Source organism: Syzygium oleosum, unplaced genomic scaffold (assembly GCF_021117445.2).
Source record: "Syzygium oleosum isolate NSW1041296 unplaced genomic scaffold, Sole_v2.1 Sole_v2.11, whole genome shotgun sequence".
NCBI classification, from domain to species: domain Eukaryota; kingdom Viridiplantae; phylum Streptophyta; class Magnoliopsida; order Myrtales; family Myrtaceae; genus Syzygium; species Syzygium oleosum.
The window spans coordinates 5,617,704-5,642,979 of NW_026607495.1; the positions used below are offsets into that span (position 1 = coordinate 5,617,704).

Here is a 25,276-nt window from a genome sequence, read left to right on the forward strand (position 1 = left end):
TCAATCCAATTTCTTGTCCCTTTATAAGGGTTAAAGTTTTTTTTTTAACTTTAATTTTATCTATAAGTCAATCCTCAATAAATTTTACTTATAATAAAATTGAAGAATAATTAAAGGCCGGATTATATAACTTTTACAGTACCTGAATATATACCTGACGTTGCCCCTTAGTATAAGTTTGGGATTTTTATGACATTAAAAAAATTTTGGGGTACGTGTGTCATAACGGGCAAGTTTTGGTTTTTAGTGACACACAAAAAAAGTTGAAGGTATTTGTGTTGTAGTGTACGTAATTTAGAATTTTTTGTGGTATTAATTCTTAAAGTGACGAAGATATAACTTTACACGGGGTGGGCCCCGCAAGGGCTTATCGGGGTGGGGCAAAGCGAGCCGGGTCTTCATGAGTCGGTGCAATGTCGTGATCTCTCTCATCCACTGATACGTGAAAAGTCCTTGTTGTCCCTTCCCATTTTGTCCATTAAAATGAATTTTCAATAATTCCACGTAAACTCAATTTTCAGACCTTTGGATCAGGCGACGTGCACACTTTGACCGTTGATGTATGCAATACCCGATTCCACTCTTGTCACAGATTTCAATTTCTCAAAAACTCTCTCATCCCCAATAAATAAATGGAATCCGAAATCTTCGTATTCACGTTCAAATTTCAACATCAATTTGATGGATAAGCCCAATATAACCTATCAATTGTGATACTGTCTAGCTGGAGAAATGTCAATATCGATCAAATTCTGAAATGTCGATATCGATCAAATTCTCTTCCTCGTCGCCGTGCAAATCCACCACAGTCTTGATCAACCCGTCCCCTCCATCCTCCAAATCCCATCGGAGAACGACGTTCTCCAGCGAAGTGCGAGTCCGGGTTTTGTGAGTTAATGTTATTTTGAGGATAAGTGAATGAGTTGATTGGAAATTTAATATACATAAAATTTGTTGCATGCGTAATTTTAATGAGATAAAATAAAGACTTATTAGGGCTTTGCTGGCTGGCGCATGTTTTTCCTAGTTGTCATAGCAAAACAGAAAGCAAAATGGCTTTTTGGCATGAACATCTGTGACTAAAGTTTCGTTTGCTTCGCGGCAAATGAATTATTTAAAAAATATTTTTTTAGAAATGATCGCTTATATCATTTATAGAAATAAATGAACGAAAAATATTTTTCATCATTTTCGAAAATATTCAGACAAATTATTGCCGATAATAAAAATATTTTTCACTGGCTAATTATTTCGAGCGGTACAAGCGATCGGTTTTAAAAAAATTGTTTTCAGAAATTATTTATGTTCCGTGAACCAAACAGAGCATGAAATATAAAATTTTTTGCTAAGAAATGTTCATGTTCATTTGATACTGTGAAAAGAGTACAGTAGTCGATACTTATAATTGATTTTGTAATGGCCAGTGAACTAATTCATGAAAATATTCCAGCAAAGGTGCATCCAATTATCATTAAACTGTGCATGCTATTTAGTTGTTAATTTAATTTAGAATTAGTATCAGTTTATCGCGTTTCTTGGTGAATCTGGGTAGCCCGTCCTTTTTCTCCTCAAATTATTTGGGACGACTCTTTCAAGGAAAAGACAGAACGGTAGCTATCTGATCGGTGGAACCGAAAGTCTTCATTCCTGGTTAGGTAAGATAAAGGGAAGGTAGAAAGCGCGTTTCTGTTGACTTGCCGGCCGCTCGTAAGGAAGGAACCTTCCTTTCATCCAACTGTAAGGAAGTCGTCGTCATAGCAGCAGCTAACTCACAAATGGAAGACATTGTGTGTTCTTCTACTCGTCTCAAAACCGAATAGCCTGAAATCAATTTCCCCATAACTTAGCATGGCTGAATCACTCCTTTTCAGCATCGCACAGGGTGTGCTAGGGAAGATAGCATCACCGGTGTTCCAGGAAGCTGTCGCAATTTACAGCGTCGAAGATCAGATCCGCGAGCTTAAAAATACGGTGGCTGCTATTACGGCCGTGCTGTTAGATGCTGAGGAGCAACAGGAGAAGAACAACCGCCTGCAACAATGGCTAGGTCGACTTCGAGACGTGTTGTGCGATGCGGAGGATGTGCTCGATGAACTCGAGTGCGAAGCCTTACGAAAGCGGGTAATCAGTCGGTACGGGGGCGCCTTACAGAAGGTACACCGCTTCTTTTCCCTCTCTAATCCGGTAATACTCCGTGCAGAAATCAGTCATAGGATCAAGGAGATTAGGGAGACATTATCTAAAATTTCCATCGAAAAGAATCAATTTGATCTTAATGTGTGGAGTGTTGACAGTGGAGTGGCGCCTTTGCGATCACGAGAGATGACTCATTCGTTTATAAACAAGTTGGATGTCGTCGGAAGAGATGACGATAAACAAAAGATAATTGAGATATTGAAGCGGCCAGATGACAAAAATCTCTCGGTGATTCCTATTGTTGGAATAGGAGGTTTGGGTAAGACGACCCTAGCTAAATTAGTTCACAATGACGACAGTGTGAAAGAGCAGTATGAGCCGCGACTATGGGTGTGTGTACCTGCGGACTTTGATTTAAAAAAAACTATGGATGAAATCATCAAAGCAACTGGTCAAAGCTTGAGTAACCTTAATATTGAGCAATCACAAACCTTTCTACGAAACACCATCAAAGACAAGAAATTTCTGCTAGTCTTGGATGACGTATGGAGCGATGATCGTAGTAGGTGGGAAGAATTGAAAGCTTTGCTAACCGAAGGAGCTAGTGGAAGCAAGATAATTGTGACAACGCGCAATTCAAAAGTCGCTTCTATAATGGGTACCCATCCAACACATAATCTAAAAGGTCTTTCTCATGAAGACTCTGTGGCCTTGTTCAAAAAATGGGCATTCGATCAAAAGGAAAAGCAACCACGTCTTGATCTCCTTGACATTGGAAATGACATTGTCAAAAAATGTCAAGGAGTTCCTCTCCTTTTGAAAACTTTGGGGAGTCTAGTTTACACAAAGGACGAAGTACGGTATTGGGCACATATAAGAGATAGCGAGACATGGAAGTTAATGGCAGAAAAAAACGACATTCTTCCGGTACTTAAGCTTAGCTATGATCATTTACCGTCCCACTTAAAACGATGTTTTGCCACATTATCTCTTTTTGGCAAAGCACATGAAATCAATAGCCATGAGTTAGCTTGGTTATGGAAGGGTTTAGGACTCATTAGTTTAACAGGGGAAGAACAATCATTGGAAGACGTTGGTGTTGAGTATCTCAACGAGTTGTGGAAGAGATCTTTGATCCAAGAAGTTGAAGAGTTCGACTTCATTTTAGATTTTAAAGTGCACGATCTAGTCCATTCTCTTGCAACGATTGTGGCACAACATGATTGCTCTAGTGTTGGCTTAGATACTACAGAAATTTCAGAAGGAGTTCGGCATGTTTCATTCTCTAGCACTTCGTTAGAGGGAATCTCAAATTTCAATGGAGTTCCACCTTTTCTACGAAAGCCAACTTCAAAGAGGCTGCGTGCAATAATATTTCCCTTTGACGTTGATGATGAAGTTATTACTAGAGAGTTTGTTAGAACATGCATCTCCAAGTGTAACCACTTACGGTATCTGGATTTGGTGGCCGGTAGTTTTGAGGAGCTGCCAAGTTCCATATGCAACTTGAAGCACTTGAGGACGTTATTACTCCATGAAAACAAGCGATTGAAGAAGCTTCCAGATACCATTTGTGAGCTACAAAGTTTACAACACTTGTCCCTCGATGGTTGCTCAGAGCTTGGCGATCTACCCAAAAATATGAAGAGACTCGTCAGCCTTAGATATCTATCCATAAGAACAAAGCAGAAGAGTTTGCAAACTAGTGGAATACAGTACCTGGAAAATCTGCAATTTTTGTTACTCGAAGGATGTCGAAATCTCGAAGTTTTGTTTGAAGGTGCTTGCCGACTAACTCGCCTTCGACGGTTGTTAATTTCAGATTGTGGGAGACCAATATCTCTGCCTTTTGGGGAACTAATCGCCCTAGAGATCTTGGAAATTCATAATTGCAAGCTCGTGTTGACCAAGGAGAACAAGTCCAACTTTCCTTCTAATCTTCGTGCGTTGTCAATATCTCAGTCTGAACAGGTGATGGAGCTGCTCCAATGTTTTAACGAATCTTCTCACACTTTGGAGTCCTTCACTGTCAGTAAATGCTTGAACTTTACGGCTGTACCTGAATGGCTGCCCAATCATACGTGTCTAAAATTTATTAACTTGATCCAATGCCCCAATTTATTGTCTATGCCGCAAGAAATCCGGTCCCTTACTGCCCTAAAAAACTTATGCATCAATAAGTGTGGTGAACTGAGCAAGAGATGTCGACCAACAAGTGGCGAGGATTGGCCCAAAATCGCTCACATTCCTCAAATCGAACTTGATGGTGTAAAGGTACAATGGACGGAGGATTAGGTACGTATCTATCTATTTCTTCTTTGTTCTTACATGTAACATGCCCATATATTGAGATTCACTTATTTCTTCAATTGAATTGAAATTTAATTAAAGTACTGCTTAGAAAAAGGAAAAAATGATATGGAAAAAAAGTATTTACTAAGATACAATCAACAATAGATCATTACATTGCAAAAGGAATTAAATATTAGACAGTTATATTTAAAATAATTAACCAAATCAAATTTATTAAAAAAATAATATCTTAAACTCAAAGAAACGAGCAGTACATCTTCAGTTGAGTTACTATTTAATCAAAACATTGAAGTTAGCATTTAACATTGGATTTACACTTAAAACTACATACTCAATTCGTAACACTATCTAAAACTTTTAACTCAAACAATAAAACGAAAAACAACATTTCTATGCCGTGAATCCAGTTCCGTGCAGAGCATGAGAAGATTGCTACTCAAAATAATGTATTTTGAAAAATATGGGATAATCTTTGTTGGCAAGACACTTAATAAAGACACCCGCAAATAAAGATAATTTATCCAGTAAATCGATGCTTATTATAACTTGATATGCACGAAAAGTTAACGCATAAGGAAATCTATTCACTTTTAATTTAACTTTCCCATTTGAGAATAAATAATTTTCTCGATCTTATTAAAAAAAACTATCCAAATGTCTTCAATTAATTTTTTTTAAATCAATATAGTAGCACATGTCTAATGCTCACGGTTCTTTATGGTGATGTGGTCCAACTTCTTATAACTAGACTGTTTTCATTTTTTTATAGTACTTTATATGACAAAAAAGCATAAAGCTAAATCCCAAAATTGCTGGGCCACCTTTGGAACTTTTCTTTGTATCGATTCACCCTCGCACGTTATTTTTTAAGAAATAACATAAATGGAAAAAGAGGAAATGTAAGTGGCTAAGAATATTTCTACAAAATAGGATGCCCTTTCTCACTGGCTTGAATATTTGTAAAAAAATTAATTTGTCGTGAAAAATGGCCCGAGCGGAGCATGGGTCTGCCAGCTACTGACATAGGATAGTAATACATAGGTCCTCAACTCAACAGTTACAGGGCTTGTTTATTCCCAATTAAGCAAAAGTAAAAAGTTTTTTTTGTTTTTTGTTTTCTCCCTAAAATTTAAAATGTTATTCGACTTTAAGAAAATAAATATATCTATATATAAATCTGCTTGCTAATATTTACATGTTGCGAAAGTTTCATATATTTCGAATTAACAAAAAGTCAAATTGTGTACATCAAATGAACTAGATAGAGGTTATATATGAACCCTCCATTTTGATGTAACCTATCAATAGTAAATCAATTGGACACATGTACCTTTGTCACTTTGGAGTCACGATATTTTGTTTTAACAGAAATTTTGAGGAAAACTTATAAGAACCAAAATTTCCACACGTTTTTATACAAACAAAACCTTCCGCACCAGCTTCTATTTAAAGGAATTTACAACCATGTAAAAATTAATTCTGCTAATGACTGAAAAATATTTTCGTAGTAGGAAATCTAAGAATGACTAATCCGCATGACACTGCAATCAGTGCCAGAATATTATGTTATAAATACTCTAAGCTCATTTCTTTTATTTTTCCCTTTTGAGCGCAGATGAACTCCCAAATCTATTTGCCACGCCATGAGGGTCTCCGCAAACATTTGGACGTGCACTCAGCTACTACTCTCTCAATCTCTTTCATTTTCAAGGATGAAAAGAATGGCCGTTGATATTGTACCTTTTGCTTCTGCCCCTTGAATAAGTGTAGTTCTTTATCACTTATTTGTGTTTGTATTGCAAATTTCTCTACGGAGAGAACGCCGTATTCGTGTTGTATGAGACCAACTGTAGCATTATCTGTCTGAATATCCTTAGAGCGATATATATCTTTCATTCATGGATAGCTAATGAAATCACGCCGCACCGTCAAATCTTATTTATGGTATATTAGTGCTAGTTGCTTGATCATTTTATGATTATTTCACCAGATTATTTAAAGAGTTTCCGAGACATAATGCATTTAAAAAATCATATATTTTTTTCGCTTTTATTCTGTTTTACTTCTCTTCCACATAGGAAGATTACGTTTTTCTTTTCCTTTTGTTCCTGGGACTGAATCTTATGAAAATAAATGCACGAAGGCTAATTGCATGGACAATAACATCTTTGTTTTATGCTCAGAGTCTTTATCAATTTTAATCTCTCACATATTTTTTGTTTGAACTCATGATTGTGTATGCTATGGTTCCTCATAAGTTTAGCACCTCCTGGGTTGCTTTCATGACTTCACTAGAGTGCACAGAACTGCCCAAATGGGACATCCTGAAGATGAGAATGAGGTTGAGGAGGCTCGGTCCGTAGATTCGGCCCAACCGGTTTTCACTGTGACATGAGAAAATAGAAAGATAACCATAAAGCCATGTCCTAGAAGAACCAATGGTCGAGTCATGCCGTATTAAAACCGTAATGTTCGGTCCATTGCTTATAAAACAGAATGATCCATTTAGTTGGAACGGTTTTTAGTATAGCCACTATGATCTTTAGCCAAAGACGAGGGACGATTGGCATTCATTGTTTGCGGTTCATGAAGCTCTCTGGATACCCCCTACTGTTTTTCCAATGGCAAGAAAAGAAAATGGCCGAATCGGTCCTTCTTAACATCGTAGAGAGTGTGCTGAGCCGGTTCGGATTGCATGCCCTACCATAATAATTAGGACGGGACGTTTAGACAAAACAGTGCTTGCTAAGCTCGTGTACAACGCGGAAAAGATCCAGGAACCAGTTTTGATTTCAGAATAAGGGTATGCATTTCCAATGATTTTGATCTAAAGAAAATTCTTGCAAAAGTCACGAGAGACACCATCGGTCAAGGTTTGATTAGAGTTTGAGTCACTATCGGATACCTTGGACTTTGAGCAATTGCAAACCCATTTGCGATAGTTAATGGTAAGAAATTTTTCCTCGCGCTTGACGACGTAGAGGACAATGGTCGAACTTGTAGCACGTGGAATGAGATGAGAGATTCGTTCATGGAAGGCGCTAAGGGAAGTTGCCTAGTTTCGGCAAAACCCGCAGTCAACGAAGTGGCTTCCCAAAGATGACTGGCACACCAGCTATCTTTTGAATAATCTTTGGAGAGCATGTGGACTAATATGTCCGTCGAGTGAAAATTAGCCATCGGAGGATGTTGGGAGATGTTACGGAAACCAAGCAATCGAACATTAAAATTAACAGAACAAGAAAATAAATCAGGCACCAGATTTACGTAGTTCGGTTGTAGTGACCTACGTTCACGGAGAAAGCAGTACGGAATTTCACTATAGATCAAGCGATACAATGGAGATTACAACCACACTCGAGTCACTCAAACACTCTTAGTATTTCTCAAGCTCAAATTACACCCAATAGCTAATGCAGTGTTTAGCCTCACAATTCCTCACGAAATAATCTCTCAATCTTGTAAAGGAATTATACACAAATCTTATTACAAGATTTAATCGCTATAAATACTTGAATTCTTGATGTAATTTCACGAACAAAACTATGAAAATCGTCCACCGCGAAGCACTCGCACACAAGCGGCACTTCAAGAATAACGTCATGTATTCATCAACAACCACCGCCCAAAGTGCCCACTGAATATATTTATAGCTAACGTCATGGATTAGGAAATCATGTTATTCGGTCAACTAGTCAAAGTTTGGACTTTCCTCTTTTGACTTTTCTTTGACCGGATTCAAGTAGTGTTTCCTTCCTTTCTCTAACACAATTGGACTTTCCTTTTGCAGTGGGTGAAGACTGCAACTCACATTCGGAAAGCTAATTTCCGAAACTTGACCTTAGATTTTTTTTTTTAATTTAAATTTTTGCTTTGGGCTCAAATTCGAGACATATTTTCAACTGAAAAGATCATGTCGAAAAGAAGCTATGGAGTTCTTTGTGGCTTTGCTATTCAAAATGACGAAGTCAGTTTACAATCAATCCGAAGATGATTTCGAACATGTTGCGAAATTCAAATCGGCATTAGTATAAATATTACAAACAATACAGAATTGTAAAGAAACGAAATTGCAATAACAAATTTGAAATCGATACAAATGAATACCGAGGCCTGTGTTTGACACAGTTTCCTTAAAACAGATTCGTTCCCTTCAGCACGCGTCTGAGGTTTCGTGAACGTCTGTCTCCCAGGATACAACGGTTGACGGCTAAGAAGTAATCAGCACTTCAAAAATTCCGGCGAACTTGAACAAATTGTGGAACTGAACACTATCGAAAACTGTGCAAATGCAGAGAGTGTAAAACAGAGGAAGAATATTTTGATAAAATAGAACAGAGGGGAGAGAATTTCGAGAATAATTATGGCCGATTAAATCGGTCGTTACAAAATTAATACACATCGGGAATAACGGCCGATTAAATCTGCCGTTATAAAATGAATTCCGTAACAGCTTGCTGTTATAAACGTTATAAAATTAATTCCGTAACAGCTTGCCGTTATAATTAATTCCGTAACAGCTTGCCGTTATATAATTAATTCCGTAACAGCTAGCCGTTATATAATTAATTTCGTAACAGCTTGCCGTTATATAATTAATTACGTAACGACGCCATTAACCTGCTATTAATCATACGTTACAAATTGAAATTTGTAACAGCTTGAGTTGAAAAATAAATCAAAAGGCAAAATTGGGCTCGTCGCGAGGCCCGCTTTTCGGTCTTGCAATCGTGTACACGGGACGTGCGCTTGCGCCCAAGTTTCAGCTTGTCGAGCGTCGGATTTGCACCCCTCTGCGCCTGCGCACGAGGCATAGTGTTTGTGCTATGATAGTTACCACTTCAAATGAGTGTAACTGTATATAAAGCACTACATAGCCTTCTTTCTTTTCCAATGTGGGACTAGTATTTTTCCACTTCCCACTTCCAACTCAAGGGTGTTCTTTGAGCATCAATTTCTCATTCATTCACCCATCAATTTATCCCATATTTCCAACAATCCCCCACATGAATGAAAATTGTTTTAGTTTTGACTCTGTGATAGTGTTCAACAATTGAAACCTGCATAGGATAGGTAGGTGTTACCCTTTGAACCTTCCCTTGTGAAAGTATATTTACTTTACTAGTTGTCCAGTAGACATGATGTCCTTGAACTGTCCAGCTTTCTTATGTAAATGAACCATACACTTCACACAGGAATCATCTATACGTTTGTTCAATTCTCATAGTTATGTTCGTTTTGGCCATGAACATCAACCTGGTTCTGCAAGAGTTTCTAAAGAATTTAGCCCTTAAATAATTTTCCTTTGAAGCGGCCCCACTTCTCTCTCCCATAGGTGATTACTTAATTTTTGAGTAATTTGTTTACTCCACTTAAGAATCATTAAAGCAAAATTGCTATCCTTTTCTTTACAATATCACTGATATTTTATATAGGAATGGTTTTAGGGATAACCCCCACAGTGACATCACTAAGTTTATATAATTAGGTTGTCCCTTTGAACGTAGATCTTGGGATCTCCAGTCAACTAGGTTGGGTTTCCTTTATACCAACTTATTCTTTCATGGGCTTCAGTCCCATTCCTCTTGTCGATTTCTCAACTAACTCTCTGTTTAACCCTTTGGTTAGCGGATCCGCAATATTATCCCTTGACTTTACGTAGTCAATAGAGATAATTCCTGTTGAGAGTAGTTGTCTAATGGTATTATGTCTACGACGTATATGTCTAGACTTACTATTATACATATTACTCTGTGCTCTTCCAATCGCAGATTGACTATCACAATGTATACTTATTGGTGGCACAGGTTTTTGCCATTTTGGAATATCCTCTAAGAAATGGCATAGCCATTCAGCCTCTTCACCATATTTATCTAAAGCTATAAATTCAGATTCCATTGTGGATATGGCTATAACAGTTTGTTTACAGGATTTCCAAGATACAGCTGTTCCTGCTAGTGTGAATACATATCCACTAGTAGATTTTGAGTCTTTTATATCAGATATCCAGTTCGCATCACTATATCCTTCTAGAACAGCTGGGTATCTGGTATAATGCAGGCCATAATTCCGAGTATATCGTAAGTACCTAAATACTCTCACAATTGCTTTCCAATGGTCAGCACTCGGATTGCTCGTATATTTACTCAATTTACTAACCGTATAGGCAATGTCTGGTCTAGTACAACTCATTAAGTACATTAGACTTCCAACAACTCTAGAGTACTCTACTTGAGAAATACCCTCTCCTCTATTCTTGGACAGATGAAGACTATTGTCTAATGGTGTTCTAGCAATACCAGAATCATTCATGTTGAATTTTTCAAGAATCTTGTCCACATAGTGTGACCGGTTTAAAATAAGACCTTCTGACGTTATTGTGATTTTAATTTCTAAAATCATATCAGTAGGTCCCATATCTTTCATGTCAAATCTTGAATTCAACATATACTTGGTAGATTTGATCATTTTATCATCACTACCAACAATTAGTATGTCATCTACGTAAAGACACAAAATGACATAGCCATTTGTTGTCTCTTTAATGTAGACACATTTATCACATTCATTAATCTTAAAACCATTGGTAATCATTGCATTATCAAACTTTTCATGCCACTGCTTTGGTGCTTGTTTTAGGCCATACAATGATTTCACCAATTTACAGACTTTCCTTTCTTGTCTTGGAACTATAAAACCCTCAGGTTGTTCCATGTAGATTTCTTCATCCAAATCACCATTTAGGAAAGCTGTTTTTACATACATTTGATGTACTTCTAGATTTCGCAATGCTGCAATTGCAATTATCATCCTAATGGAGGTTATTCTCGTCATAGGAGCATAAGTATAAAAGTAATCTAAGCCTTCTCGTTATTTGTATCCTTTGATCACAAGTCTGCCTTTATACTTATCAATGGAGCCAGTTGCTTTTATTTTCTTTTTAAAAATCCATTTGGACTTTAAAGGCTTACAACCAGGAGGAAGATTCACTAGCTCCCAAGTATGATTCTGCAAAATAGAATCAACTTCACTTTTTATTGCTTCTTTCCATAGAGGTCCCTCAGAAGAATTCATAGCTTCTGCATAATTTAATGGTTCCTTTTCTAACAAATAAGTTAGAAAATCATTTCCAAAAGATTTTTCCACTCTTGCTCTTTTGCTACGTCTCGGTTCTAGTTCATGATCTGAGTCATGAATTTCATGAGCCGAATCATGACTTTCTTCATTCATAGTTTCATTCTTTCGTTTAGATGAACTTGATCCATCATTGGATTTATAAGGAAATACATTTTCAAAGAATGATGCATTCCTAGATTCCATTATCGTATTCTTGTGTATATCTGGAATTTTAGATTCATGTACAAGAAATCGATATGCATTACTGTTATGTGCATAGCCTATAAAGATACAGTCCACCGTTTTAGGACCTATCTTTGTTTTCTTTGGTGTTGGAACCGCCACTTTTGCAAGACACCCCCACACTCGTAAGTGTTTGTAGGATGGTCTCCTACCTTTCCATAACTCATAAGGGGTTTTATCCTCTTTCTTTCGAGGTACCTTGTTTAAAAGGTAATTGCTTGACAAAATAGCTTCTCCTCACATATTTTGAGGCAAACCTGAATTTAGTAATATCGCATTCATCATTTCTTTCAATGTGCGATTTTTACGTTCAGCAACACCATTTGATTGAGGAGAGTAAGGCGCAGTTACTTCATGTATAATTCCATGTTGTGCACAGAATTCACCAATTGGTGCTTCATACTCGCCACTTCTATTACTTCTCAATCTTTTAATTTTCTTATTGAGTTGATTTTCAACTTCATTCTTCTAGAGAACAAATTTCTCTAAGGCTTCATCTTTGCTTTTAAGCAAATACACGTAGCATTTTTTGGTGTTATCATCGATAAAAGTAATAAAATATTTATTACCACCTCTCGTTTGAATGAATTTCAAATCGCAGACATCACTATGAATTAATTCAAGGGGTTCGGTGTTTCTTTCAATTGTTTGAAATGATGATCTCGTTAATTTTGCCTCAACACAAATTTCACATTTATGTTTTGAATCAATTTGGAATGAAGGTATATGTTCCAAGTTAATTAATCTACGCAATGTATCATAATTAACATGTCCTAGTCTATCATGCCATAAGTTGGAAGACTCAAGCAAATAAACGGAAGGCTTATTATCTTTATTGATAATTGTCATTACATTGAACTTAAAAAGCCCATCAGATACATATCCCTTCCCCACATACATTCCAGATTTAGACAAAATAACTTTGTCTGACTCGAACACCATACGAAATCCATGCTTGTTCAACAGAGACCCAGAGACCAGGTTCTTTCGAATTTCTGGCACATATAGGACATTGTTCAGAGTCAGCTCTTTTCCAGATGTCATCTTCAGCAACACCTTCCCTTGGCCTTCGACAGCAGAAGAGGCAGAGTTTCCCATAAAAACCTTTTCCCCATTAATTGGTTCAAGATTTGTGAACAGGTCCTTGTTAGAGCATATGTGCCTAGTGGCACCAGTGTCAATCCACCATTCCTTCGGATTGGACCCAATTAAGTTTACTTCAGAAATCGTTGCAGAAAGGTTTATGTTTGACACGTCTTGAGCGATGCCATTCACCATATTTGTCTCATAATTCTTCTTTTTCGGAAGTCTGCAATCCACAGATCTATGCCCCATTTTGCCACAGTTGAAGCATTTTCCTTGAAACTTGTTCTTGGAAATTCCTCCTTTTGGTCCCAACTTTGGCTTGACAATCTTCTTGTTCTTGTGGCCTTGCCTAAGCTCCACAACATTTGCCTTAGCTGTAGTAGGATTGAACCCTTTGCGTTCAGATCCTCTATTGCCTTCTTCGATTCGAAGTCTAACAATCAGCTCTTCCAAGTTCGTTTCCTTTCGCTTGTGCTTGAGATAGTTCTTGAAATTCTTCCACCTAGGAGGTAGCTTTTCAATAATAACAGCCACTTGGAAGATTTCACTCAAGTTCATTCCTTCAGCCTGAATTTCATGCAAGATCACTTGAATTTCTTGCACTTGACTGATCACAGTCTTAAAATCCACCATTTTATAGTCAAGGAATCGACCGACAACAAATTTCTTTGCTTCGGCATCCTCTGTTTTATAATTCCGATCCAAGGCTTCCCATAACTCCTTTGCCGTCTTTTTTGCACAATAGACATTGTACAATGAGTCATGTAAGCCATTCATGACATAGTTCCTACAAAGGAAGTCAGAGTGCTTCCATGCTTCAACAGCGTTGAAGGCTTGCTTATCCGTTTCTCCATCGGATAACTTAGGAGCTTCCTCAGTCAAGAATCTCGCAAGATTCAAAGTTGTTAAATAAAACAACATCTTTTGCTGCCACATTTTAAAGTTCGATCCATCGAACTTTTCAGGTTTCTCAACATGGTGGACAGAAAACGCAGAAGGAACAGAGGATGAGCCATGCAGTTGGACAGCCGAGGCATAGGCAGAGTTTTTGGTGATGTTGTCAGCAGCCACATCGACACCAACGTTTCCAGCAGCCACATCCACGACTTCGTTCCCAGTAGCCATTTGAATTTTTAAAAGCACGAATCTGTTTTAAGATTGTTGCGAAATTCAAATCGGCATTAGTATAAATATTACAAACAATACAGAATTGTAAAGAAACGAAATTGCAATAACAAATTTGGAATCGATACAAATGAATACCGAGGCCTGTGTTTGATACAGTTTTCTTAAAATAGATTCGTTCCCTTCAGCACGCGTTTGAGGTTTCGTGAACGTCTATCTCCCAGGATACAACGGTTGACGGCTAAGAAGTAATCAGCACTTCAAAACTTCCGGCGAACTTGAACAAATTGTGGAACTGAACACTATCGAAAACTGTGCAAATGCAGAGAGTGTAAAACAGAGGAAGAATGATTTTGATAAAATAGAACAGAGGGGAGAGAATTTCGGGAATAATTACGGCCGATTAAATCGGTCGTTACAAAATTAATACACATCGGGAATAACGGCCGATTAAATCTGCCGTTATAAAAGGAATTCCGTAACAGCTTGCTGTTATAAACGTTATAAAATTAATTCCGTAACAGCTTGCCGTTATAATTAATTCCGTAACAGCTTGCCGTTATATAATTAATTCCGTAACAGCTTGCCGTTATATAATTAATTTCGTAACAGCTAGCCGTTATATAATTAATTACGTAACGACGCCATTAACCTGCTATTAATCATACGTTACAAATTGAAATTTGTAACAGCTTGAGTTGAAAAATAAATCAGAAGGCAAAATTGGGCTCGTCGTGAGGCCTGCTTTTCGGTCCTGCAATCGTGTACACGAGACGTGCGCTCGCGCCCAAGTTTCAGCTTGTCGAGCGTCGGATTTACACCCCTCTGCGTCTGCGCACGAGGCATAGTGTTTGTGCTATGATAGTTACCACTTCAAATGAGTGTAACTGTATATAAAGCGCTACATAGCCTTCTTTCTTTTCCAATGTGGGATTAGTGTTTTTCCACTTCCCACTTCCAACTCAAGGGTGTTCTTTGAGCATCAATTTCTCATTCATTCACCCATCAATTTATCCCATATTTCCAACAGAACATACACTAAATCTATACACAAAATGAAAAGAAAGCTATAGCATACACAGCTTGAATGGATTTTGATGTCAGTAAGCCAACGTTGACGGATCTCATAAGACATCGGGTCTAAGCCGAGCCAAGACCCCAGCCACCACCACTGCCACCGCCACCACCCATCCCCTCGAATCACTGTCCTCCTTAGAGCACCTTTCAGACCGAGTAAAACCGATCTTCCCCTTGTCGACCGACATGAAGACACTTCACTCGAGCGTACAGGCCCCAATTGCTCCTCAGAGCATGAACCTGACGGTGAAGAGGACGACGAGCTTGGCGAGGGAGGGGTGGTCGTGGAAGGCGCGGGAGAACCTGTCGAGCAGCGTCGTCGAGGTCCCCATCTCTTCCCCGAGCGGGCGCTCCGGATGGATCTGCGGCGGGCGAGTTCCGACGATGTTGGAGAACAGTTGTTCGTTCAAAGAACAGAGGAAGATCGTCAACGTCGCGATCATTCCAGGCTCCTTCCTCCTTTTCTTGTTGCGTTGTTCGGTGGAGTTTTCTTCTTTTCCTTTTTCTTTTTTTCTTTTTTTTTACTAGTTTCATTTTCGGAGCTCGCTGTCATTGACTTGGCGGTCAAGGAACGGAGGCCACGTGGCGGGACTCGCGGCTCTCGTGCTCTCCTCCTCTTAAAGGCTCGCGACGGCGTGCGCGCATGTGCGGGGGGCCCCACACGCTCCCGAAAGGGCGCGTGGCCGCTTTGGTTGGATCGGACGGCCGTTGACCGCCGGATCGGGGCGGGCGGGCCCCACACCCCCCCAGTTGGATGCACGCGGGGTTTTCAGCTGCTATAACGTGCGCGGTCTTCCTGGGGGCCGCCTGGTGCGAATCGTGCGATGCACGTGTGCTCATGATCGGTCTGAATATTATTATCTCAAGCATTTTGCTGCCGGATGCCTCAGGCTCTCAATTCATTGATTGAATTTAGGATCCATAGTTACTTTTTACGTTATTATTTATGACATTTTCTAAAAGTATATCGGATTATTCTCTGTTCTAATGAAATTTCCATCTTCAAATGTCGATAGGAATGTCATAAATAAAAGTGCAAGATGAGGAACCAATCTGTTGCTCATCAGGGTTAAAATTTCATCTTCTCGTGCAATGTAAAACAACGAAACGGTGCATTAGCAACACTCTTGATGTTTGGTTGAATTTGATCTATTTACTTTCGCCTCCTTTACTTTCTCTCTCTCTCTTCATTCGCTCGCACACCAGCGCCACTTCTCCACTTTTCTTCTTTGACAATCCAGGGGTACGAGCATTGAAATCCGGCTACCCAAACATTCATGAAATACCTTGCAAAAGCCCTGTGAATCGATTAAACTTAGTAATTTAGCCTGTGCGCGAGTGATATTGACCTTGAACAATTCACACGTGGTGATAGGATTCAAACGAGCGAACTTTGGTTCTTGAATTGGAAATCCTTGGACGACCCAATGAACCGGCGCCAATCCTAAGGGCATCTCCTCTCTTTTTTTTTCATGCACAGGCATACGGAATTGGACGCTAGTCAATACGAGCTCGAAATGAAATCGACATTTATCCACTCAGCTACTCAAAATAAGGGGCACTTGCGTCTCCGAACCCAAGTTTTGACGCCCAAATCAAAATCGGGTTTTTGGGTAAAAGCCGACATTGAACGGAGGTTGGGGAATCTGAGCAATTTGATGACTAACCACGACTTATTGATAGGGACCTAAAAAGTGGGGAAGGGGACACGAATGAGCGGAGTCCACGTGGCACGTGGTCAGTCGTAGGATGCGGCGCTGGACAATCGGACGTGGAAAGGCTGGCTAAATCGTAGGGGTTGGGTGGGACAGTACGAGAAGCTCGGACGGCTCCCTCACTTCTCGTGCGCTGGACAATTGGCGAGGGGCGTACGTGTTCAAGTCGGACTTTTCAACTCTCTTTCGGGGAAAGAAAGAGACCGGTCAAATTTTTTACTGTAATTTTGTGTTTCCAAAATTTGTCTGTATCACAATGCAATTTGACTTTTATATTCCGTGGAGCCATCTCTTTCTAAATATGTAAAAATATATATATATATATATATATATATATATATTTGAATGAATGATACATATGGATATATGTATTGATGTCATTGTTTGAACTTTGCTCGTGTAACCACTGGGGGTTGCCCCAAGTGGCCATCCTTCCTATATGAAATGGGGATGGGAAAGTTGGGGGTGGAGACATTTAGTTTTAGGTATGGAGTTCGACTTCCACGCTCTGCAAAGATGTAGAACAAAAGTTTGACAGTGAGTTAAGAGTTAGAATAAAACAAGACCAAAAGTAAAAAAAAAAATTGCTCGTGTAGATTACATTTCGGAAAATGACACATTGTTTAATATAGTCCCTCATTTTTTCATAACAAAGTCAAATTAGTCCTTCGATAATATTCATAAGTTTTCATTTCAATCCATTTCCTAATTCAACAGAAAATATGCTATATTTTTATTGCCTTTTTACCTTTTTGATCTTTATTAATATTACTATAGCTCGATTTAAATATATTTCAACTTATAGTCTCTATAATAGTACAAATATAACCTTATTTAGAGTTTATATTGGATTCATATTCTTTTTATTTCAATAATTAGTGTTTTCATAAGATTATTTAACTACGATAACAATTTATCTATAGATTTTTCGCACTTATATTAAATTTAAATATTGTTCCCATTTTTTCAGATTGATAAAATTATCAAGTTTTTGTGTTTCATTTTTTTTATTTAAATTTAGTTAAATTTCTAAACTAAGAGCTTATAATATTAGGAATATCAACCCGATACAACTTTAAATTAGGTTCTACTTTCACTTTTACATAGATCATAAGCTGATATACTTAAATGCAACTATTGTAATATTTATAAAGACCAAAAAGGTAAACAAGTAGTAAAAAGATAATACTATCTTTGTTGACTTAGGAAATGGATTTAATGAAAAGATACTCTAAAATCCTTATAAAAAAATAGATATTTTGAAATCCGGGCAATAGTGTAATTATCGAAACTTTTAACTTTTTTATGGAAAGTTGTGGAATTAGATTGAGTTAATTGAAAGTTTAGAGACTAGAATACATATTTGGGGAATAGTTTGAAGAACACGTTGAACAAATTAAAAATTCAAAAATAACATTGCACATCTAGCCGAAATTTAAAGACAATTTTTGTCATTTTCCCATTATATTTCCCACTATCTATTAAAACTAGGGTTAATATCACCAAAAACTCTAAATTGGTACTATTGTGATAAATTTACCCCAAATTAATTTTTTGATCATTAAAAACCACAAACTGGTACACTTGTAATAAATTTATCCCAAACTAATTTTTTGACCACCAAGAACTCTAAACCGATATACTTGTGATAAAGTTATCCTCTGTTAAATTGGATTAATACCACGAAGAATCATAAACTGGTAAGTCTGTGACAAACAGTGGGGTAAAACCTCAAACTGGTACACCCATCAATTGTTACGTGTAATTTAACTCAGCAATTTGACGGTAAAATTTAATGAAAACTAATTAAGAATAAATTTTTCACAGGTATACCAGTATGTGATTTTTCGTGGTATTAACCTTTGAAACTATACATGTCATGAAAATATCGAAAACATACTTGCTAAATTGTAATAATAATTTGAAAAAAAAAACACTTTTGGACATGGTGGGGTGGAATTCGCGAGAGGATTTACGGAAAGAGCGACCCAAATTTCTAGAAGGATGCATGTTGTTGGGCTCCCAACTGTCTCCATCACAGTTTCCCACGTTCCTTCCATCTTTATGGAATCCCAACTCCAACGTTGGCCAAGCAGCACATCTATATTCTCTTCTTCTTTCTTTTCATTTCCATTTTTCATCTAATATAAAATTTAAATTTAAATTTGGTGCCCACCCTAAAAAATATATATATGTGTATATCATATTTACCCTTTACAAAATTATAAAAATTACTTTTATGCTTTCATGGAGAACGTGACACAAACAAGTGCTCCCTTGTCAAATTAACTGCTTTCCACATGAATGCAATTTGGGGGGCAAATCCAAATTAATCTTAAAATTTCTCTTTTGGGTTCATGAAAGTTTAGAGTGGTCTGACTATACGGATCGACTTTTGTCTTTCACTTATTTTTTTGGCTCAGTCTAAGTCTTACGGCTCGAGAACTTTCAATTTTTTAGATCCGAAACTCTTGAAACTTTCGCCGAAATGCATTTGGGCTTCGTTCAAACTGAAATTTCTTGGTGAGATCGATCTATTGGGCTTTCTCGGCGACAAATTGTAATCTAATGGGCAACTTGGCAATTGAAACGGATTGATAGGTACTCCTTTTGAAAACATTACGACCAAACATATTCTCGTAGTTTCATTTCTATCGAAAGTTTTCTTCTCCACGAACTGAACACACTTTCAAGAAAATAGAAATCGAGAATATGAAACTATTTTCACTCTCAATTTCAATGAAAATGGAAATTAAAAATATTTTCGCGAATCAAACGGATCCTCAGACAAAAAAAAGAGTTTCTTTTCCGATCTCTTTAGTGAACGGGTGCTCATCATTAATTAATAATTTTAAAGGTGATGGTCCAGCACATCACAAAAGAGTTCAATCCATCGTCCGTACAAGATCTTGTCCATATCTCACTTTGATTCTTTGCTTGGTTTGATTGGCATGGAAGAAAAGTGACGAGTCTCGGAGTTCCCAATGCCTTGCTCTAAATTTAATCCGTAGAAACTGAGATAGGCTTTTGGTTCAAATGGTTGAGGCAGAATTTGTTTTCGACTCTTCTCAATTGTGTCATCCTTCTTTTCATTGATTTCGTCGGATCCCAACTTAATTTTTTCTTTCGGTTTAATCAATAATTCTTTTCGTAACATCATTAATATCGCGGATCATCTCTGAAAATGAAAATGCCGAGAGAACCGTATGAACAATATAGAAAACATTTTCCTAACTAAAACTGATCGTCTATGTCGCTCACAGAATTGAATTGGTGGAAAAGTATTTTCATCGTTAACGAAAACGCTTAGGCATAAATTATTTTTTAAAATGAAAAAATTTATGGTCATCTAACTATACCAGGTGATATAGACAGTCATTTTCAGGTGAGTTACATACACAAGTAAAGAATAGATACTTGGACGAGATTGGATCTTTGAAGTAATCACGATTCTTTATTGTTCCCAGGAAAGCAAGATAAAGAAAAGGCAGAAGGCATGCTTGGGTTAACTTGCAGGCCACTCGTAAGGAAAGAACCTCCCTTTCATCCAATTGTAAGCAAGCCATCATCATATCAACTGCCTCCCGAGAGGAAGACACTGTGTGTTCTTCTGCTTCGTCTCAAACCAAATAGCCTGAATCAATTTCCCCGTCACTTAGCATGGCTGAATCACTCCTTTTCAGCATTGCACAGGGTGTGCTAGGGAAGATAGCATCACCAGCGTTCAAAAAAGCCGTCACAATTTGCTGCTTCGAAAATCAGATCCACGAGCTTGAAAAGACGTTGACTACTGTTACTGCCGTGTTGTTAGATGCTGAGGAGAAACAGGCGAAGGACCATCGCCTGCAACAGTGGCTGCGACGGCTTCAAGACGTGTTATACGATGCAGAGGATATTCTCGATGAACTCGAGTGTGAAGCCTTACGAAAGCGGGTAATCAATCAGTACGGGGGTGTCAGACAGAAGGTACACCACTTCTTTTCCCTCTCTAAGATACAATCAATATCAGGTCATTAGATTGCAAAAGGAATTCAACTTCTTATAACTACTTTCTAATTATGTTTGTAATATACATTCTTATTTTAATTTCACAAAGGTTTTTTACTTTGCACAATCAGATTTAATCTAATAACTCTCACAAAGTGAAAAAATTCCAACAACGTTCTTTCAAAATGCACTAGCATAGGGGCACAAACGATGCATGTGAATGAACCCATGGCCATAAAAATGCTTTCCTAACTGCAAGCACAATGTAATTTTTCGCATGAAATTTTGTAAAAGAATTGGAGATAAACATATAATATTGTTATATGCTGGGGAGAGATGTGCAAGATCAAGGGTCACTTAGAGCAATTGGACCATTTTCATTTTTTTTATAGCTGTTTAAATAACAAAAAGCGTAAAGTTAAAATCCCTTAAATGCGGGGGCCACTTTTGAAACTTTCGCCGAAATGCATTTGGGCTTCGTTCAAACTGAAATTTCTTGGTGAGATCGATCTATTGGGCTTTCTCGGCGACAAATTGTAATCTAATGGGCAACTTGGCAATTGAAACGGATTGATAGGTACTCCTTTTGAAAATATTACGACCAAACATATTCTCGTAGTTTCATTTCTATCGAAAGTTTTCTTCTCCACGAACTGAACGCACTTTCAGGAAAATAGAAATCGAGAATATGAAACTATTTTCACTCTCAATTTCAATGAAAATGGAAATTGAAAATATTTTCGCGAATCAAACGAATCCTCATAAAAAAAAGAGTTTCTTTTCAAATCTTTAGTGGGTGGGTGCTCATCATTAATTAATAATTTTAAAGGTGATGGTCCAGCACATCACAAAAGAGTTCAATCCATCGTCCGTACAAGATCTTGTCCATATCTCACTTTGATTCTTTGCTTGGTTTGATTGGCATGGAAGAAAAGTGACGAGTCTCGGAGTTCCCAATGCCTTGCTCTAAATTTAATCCGTAGAAACTGAGATAGGCTTTTGGTTCAAATGGTTGAGGCAGAATTTGTTTTCGACTCTTCTCCAATGTGCCATCCTTCTTTTCATTGATTTCGTCGGATCCCAACTTAATTTTTTCTTTTGGTTTGATCAATAATTCTTTTCTTAACATCATTAATGTTCCGGATCATCTCTGAAAATGAAATGCCAAGAGAACCGTATGAACGATGCAGAAAATATTTTCCTAACAAAAAATGATCGTCTATGTTGCTCGCAAAATTGAATTGATGGAAAAGTATTTTCATCATCAACGAAAATGTTTAGGCATAAATTATTTTTTAAAATGAAAAAACTTATGGTCATCTAACTATATCAGGTGATACAGACAATCATTTTTAGGTGAGTTACATAAACAAGTAAAGAATAGATACTTGGACGAGATTGGATCTTTGAAGTAATCACGATTCTTTATTGTTCCCAGGAAAGCAAGATAAAGAAAAGGCAGAAGGCATGCTTGGGTTAACTTGCAGGCCACTCGGAAGGAAAGAACCTCCCTTTCATCCAATTGTAAGCAAGCCATCATCATATCAACTGACTCACGAGAGGAAGACATTGTGTGTTCTTCTGATTCGTCTCAAACCAAATAGCCTGAATCAATTTCCCCGTCACTTAGCATGGCTGAATCACTCCTTTTCAGCATTGCACAGGGTGTGCTAGGGAAGATAGCATCACCAGCGTTCAAAAAAGCCGTCACAATTTGCTGCTTCGAAAATCAGATCCACGAGCTTGAAAATACGTTGACCACTGTTACTGCCGTGTTGTTAGATGCCGAGGAGAAACAGGCGAAGGACCATCGCCTGCAACAGTGGCTGCGACGGCTTCAAGACGTGTTATACGATGCAGAGGATATTCTCGATGAACTCGAGTGTGAAGCCTTACGAAAGCGGGTAATCAATCAGTACGGGGGTGTCAGAGAGAAGGTACACCACTTCTTTTCCCTCTCTAATCCGCTAATACTCCGTGCAAAGATTAGTCATAAGATCAAGGAGATCAGGGAGACATTATCTAAAATTTCTATAGAAAAGAATCAATTTGATCTTAGTGTGCGGAGTGTTGACAATGGTGTGGTGCATTTGCGATCACGAGAGATGACTTACTCGTTCATAAACAAATTGGATGTCGTCGAAAGAGATGTTGATAAACAAAAGATAATTGAGATATTGATGCAGCCAGATGACAAAAACCTCGTAGTGATTCCCATTGTTGGAATAGGAGGTATGGGCAAGACGGCCCTAGCTAAATTAATTTACAATGACGACAGTGTGAAGGAGCAATTCAAGTTGCGACTATGGATGTGTGTACCTAAGGACTTTGATTTAAAAAAACTATTGACGGAATCCTTAAAGATGCAATTGGTCAAAGCTTGAGTAACCTTGATATTCAGCAATCACAAACATTTCTACGAGACACCATCAAAGACAAGAAATTTCTACTAGTCTTGGATGACGTATGGAGCAACGACCGCAGTAGATGGGAAGAATTGAAAGCTTTGCTGAGCGAAGGAGCTAGTGGAAGCAAGATAATTGTGACAACGCGCAGTTTAGAAGTCGCTTCTATAATGGGTACCCATCCAGCGCATAATCTAAACAGTCTTTCTCATAAAGACTCCATGGCATTGTTCAAAAAATGGGCATTCGATCAAAAGGAAAAGCAACCATGTCCTGATCTCCTCGACATTGGAAATGACATTGTCAAAAAATGTCAAGGAGTTCCTCTCCTTGTGAAAACTTTGGGGAGTCTCCTTTACATAAAGGGCGAAGAAGGGTATTGGGCCCATATAAGAGATAGCGAAATATGGAAGTTAGTGGAAGAAAAGAAGGACATTCTGCCGGTTCTTAAGCTTAGCTATGATCATTTACCGTCTCACTTAAAATGTTGTCTTGCCATATTTTCACTTTTTCCCAAAGGATGTGCAATTACTAGCCCTAGGTTAGTTAGGATATGGATGGCTTTAGGACTCATTAGTTCAACAAGGGAAAAACAAGATTTGGAAGATGTTGGCGATGGGTACATCAAAGAGTTGTGGAAGAGATCTTTGATCCAAGAAGTCGATGAGTCTGAATCAATATTAAGTTTTAAAGTGCACGATCTAGTCCATTCTCTTGCAACGATTGTGGCACAAAATAATTTCTCTGCTGTTCGCTTAGATACTATAGAGATTACGGAAGGAGTTCGGTACATTTCGTTCTCTAGCCGTTCGTTGGAGGGAATCCCAAATTTTGATGGAGTCCCACCTTTTTTGAGAAAGCGAACTTCAAAGAGGCTCCGTGCAATTAAATTTGAATTCGATGTTGATGATGGAGTTATTACTACAGAGTTTGGTAGAATATGCATCTCCAAATGTAACCACTTGCGGTATCTGGATTTGTCATGTGGCAGCTTTGAGGAGCTGCCAAGTTCCATATGCAACTTGAAGCAATTGAGGTCGTTACATCTCTCTAAAAACAAGCAATTGAAGAAGCTTTCAGATACCATTTGTGAGCTGCAGAGTTTGCTACACTTATTACTCAATCATTGCTCAAAGCTAGGCTATTTACCCAAAAATATGAAGAGGCTCGTCAGCCTTAGAAATCTATACGTAACAACACAGCAGAAGAGTCTGCAAGAATGTGGAATACAATACCTGGAAAATCTACAATTTTTGGGACTCACCGGATGCCCAAATCTTCAGGTTTTGTTTGAAGGTACTGGCCAACTGACTCACCTTCGAAAGTTGGAAATTGAAGATTGTGGGGAACCAATTTCTCTGCCGTTTGTGGAATTAATTGCCCTAGAGTACTTGAATATTGACAATTGCAAGCTCATGTTGACCGACAATAACAAGTCCAACTTTCCTTCGAATCTTCGTGTGCTAGCAATATCAAGGTCCGAACAAGTGATGGAGGTGCTCCAATGTCTCGATAAGTCTGCTTGCGCTTTGGAGTTCTTTTCTGTCTATGACTGCCCGACCTTGACTGATGTACCTGAATGGCTTCCCAATCATACACGTCTCAGATTAATTCACTTGATCCGATGTTCCAACTTATCATCTATGCCACAAGGAATCCAGTCCCTCGCTGCCCTCAAAGAATTACGTGTCGAAAATTGTGGTCAACTGAGCGAGAGATGTCGACCAACAACAGGCGAGGATTGGCCCAAAATCGCAAAAATTCCTCGAATCGAACTTGATGGTATTCGTGTACAATGGACGGAGGATTAGGTAAGCACCTCTCTATATCTTCTTTGTTCTTAGATGTAATATAGCGATTCACTTTATTCTTCAATTGAATTGAAATTTAATTAAAGTATTGCAATTAGAAAAGGAAAAAGTGATATGAAAAAAATATTTACTAAGATACAATCAATATCAGGTCATTAGATTGCAAAAGGAATTCAACTTCTTATAACTACTTTCTAATTATGTTTGTAATATACATTTTTATTTCACCAAGGTTTTTTACTTTGCACAATCAGATTTAATC

The 25,276-nt window shown here is 38.0% G+C and overlaps 3 protein-coding genes and 1 pseudogene across 3 annotated transcripts in view; 3 read left to right on the forward strand and 1 right to left on the reverse strand.

Moving 5' to 3' along the window:
* Window positions 1-15,556, reverse strand: part of LOC115673878 (external alternative NAD(P)H-ubiquinone oxidoreductase B2, mitochondrial-like) — a 55,223-nt gene extending 39,667 nt beyond the window's left edge. The window contains exon 1 of the mRNA XM_056315803.1: window positions 15,337-15,556. Within this exon, the coding sequence (XP_056171778.1) occupies window positions 15,337-15,539 (203 nt within the window). The 5' untranslated portion in view covers window positions 15,540-15,556. The remainder of the gene's footprint in view (window positions 1-15,336) is intronic.
* LOC130139255 (disease resistance protein RGA2-like) lies at window positions 1,743-6,307 on the forward strand. Its single transcript, XM_056315802.1, has 2 exons — window positions 1,743-4,431; window positions 6,065-6,307. Exon 1 carries the CDS (start codon window positions 1,849-1,851, stop codon window positions 4,429-4,431), a length of 2,583 nt encoding a protein of 860 aa, XP_056171777.1. The 5' UTR covers window positions 1,743-1,848; the 3' UTR covers window positions 6,065-6,307.
* Window positions 15,557-20,471: 4,915 nt separating the features above from the next.
* On the forward strand, window positions 20,472-22,278 carry LOC130139226 (putative disease resistance protein RGA4). Its single transcript, XM_056315741.1, has 2 exons — window positions 20,472-20,777; window positions 22,237-22,278. Exons 1-2 carry the CDS (start codon window positions 20,472-20,474, stop codon window positions 22,276-22,278), a joined length of 348 nt encoding a protein of 115 aa, XP_056171716.1.
* Window positions 22,279-22,291: 13 nt separating this feature from the next.
* Window positions 22,292-25,276, forward strand: LOC130139227 (putative disease resistance protein RGA3; annotated as a pseudogene).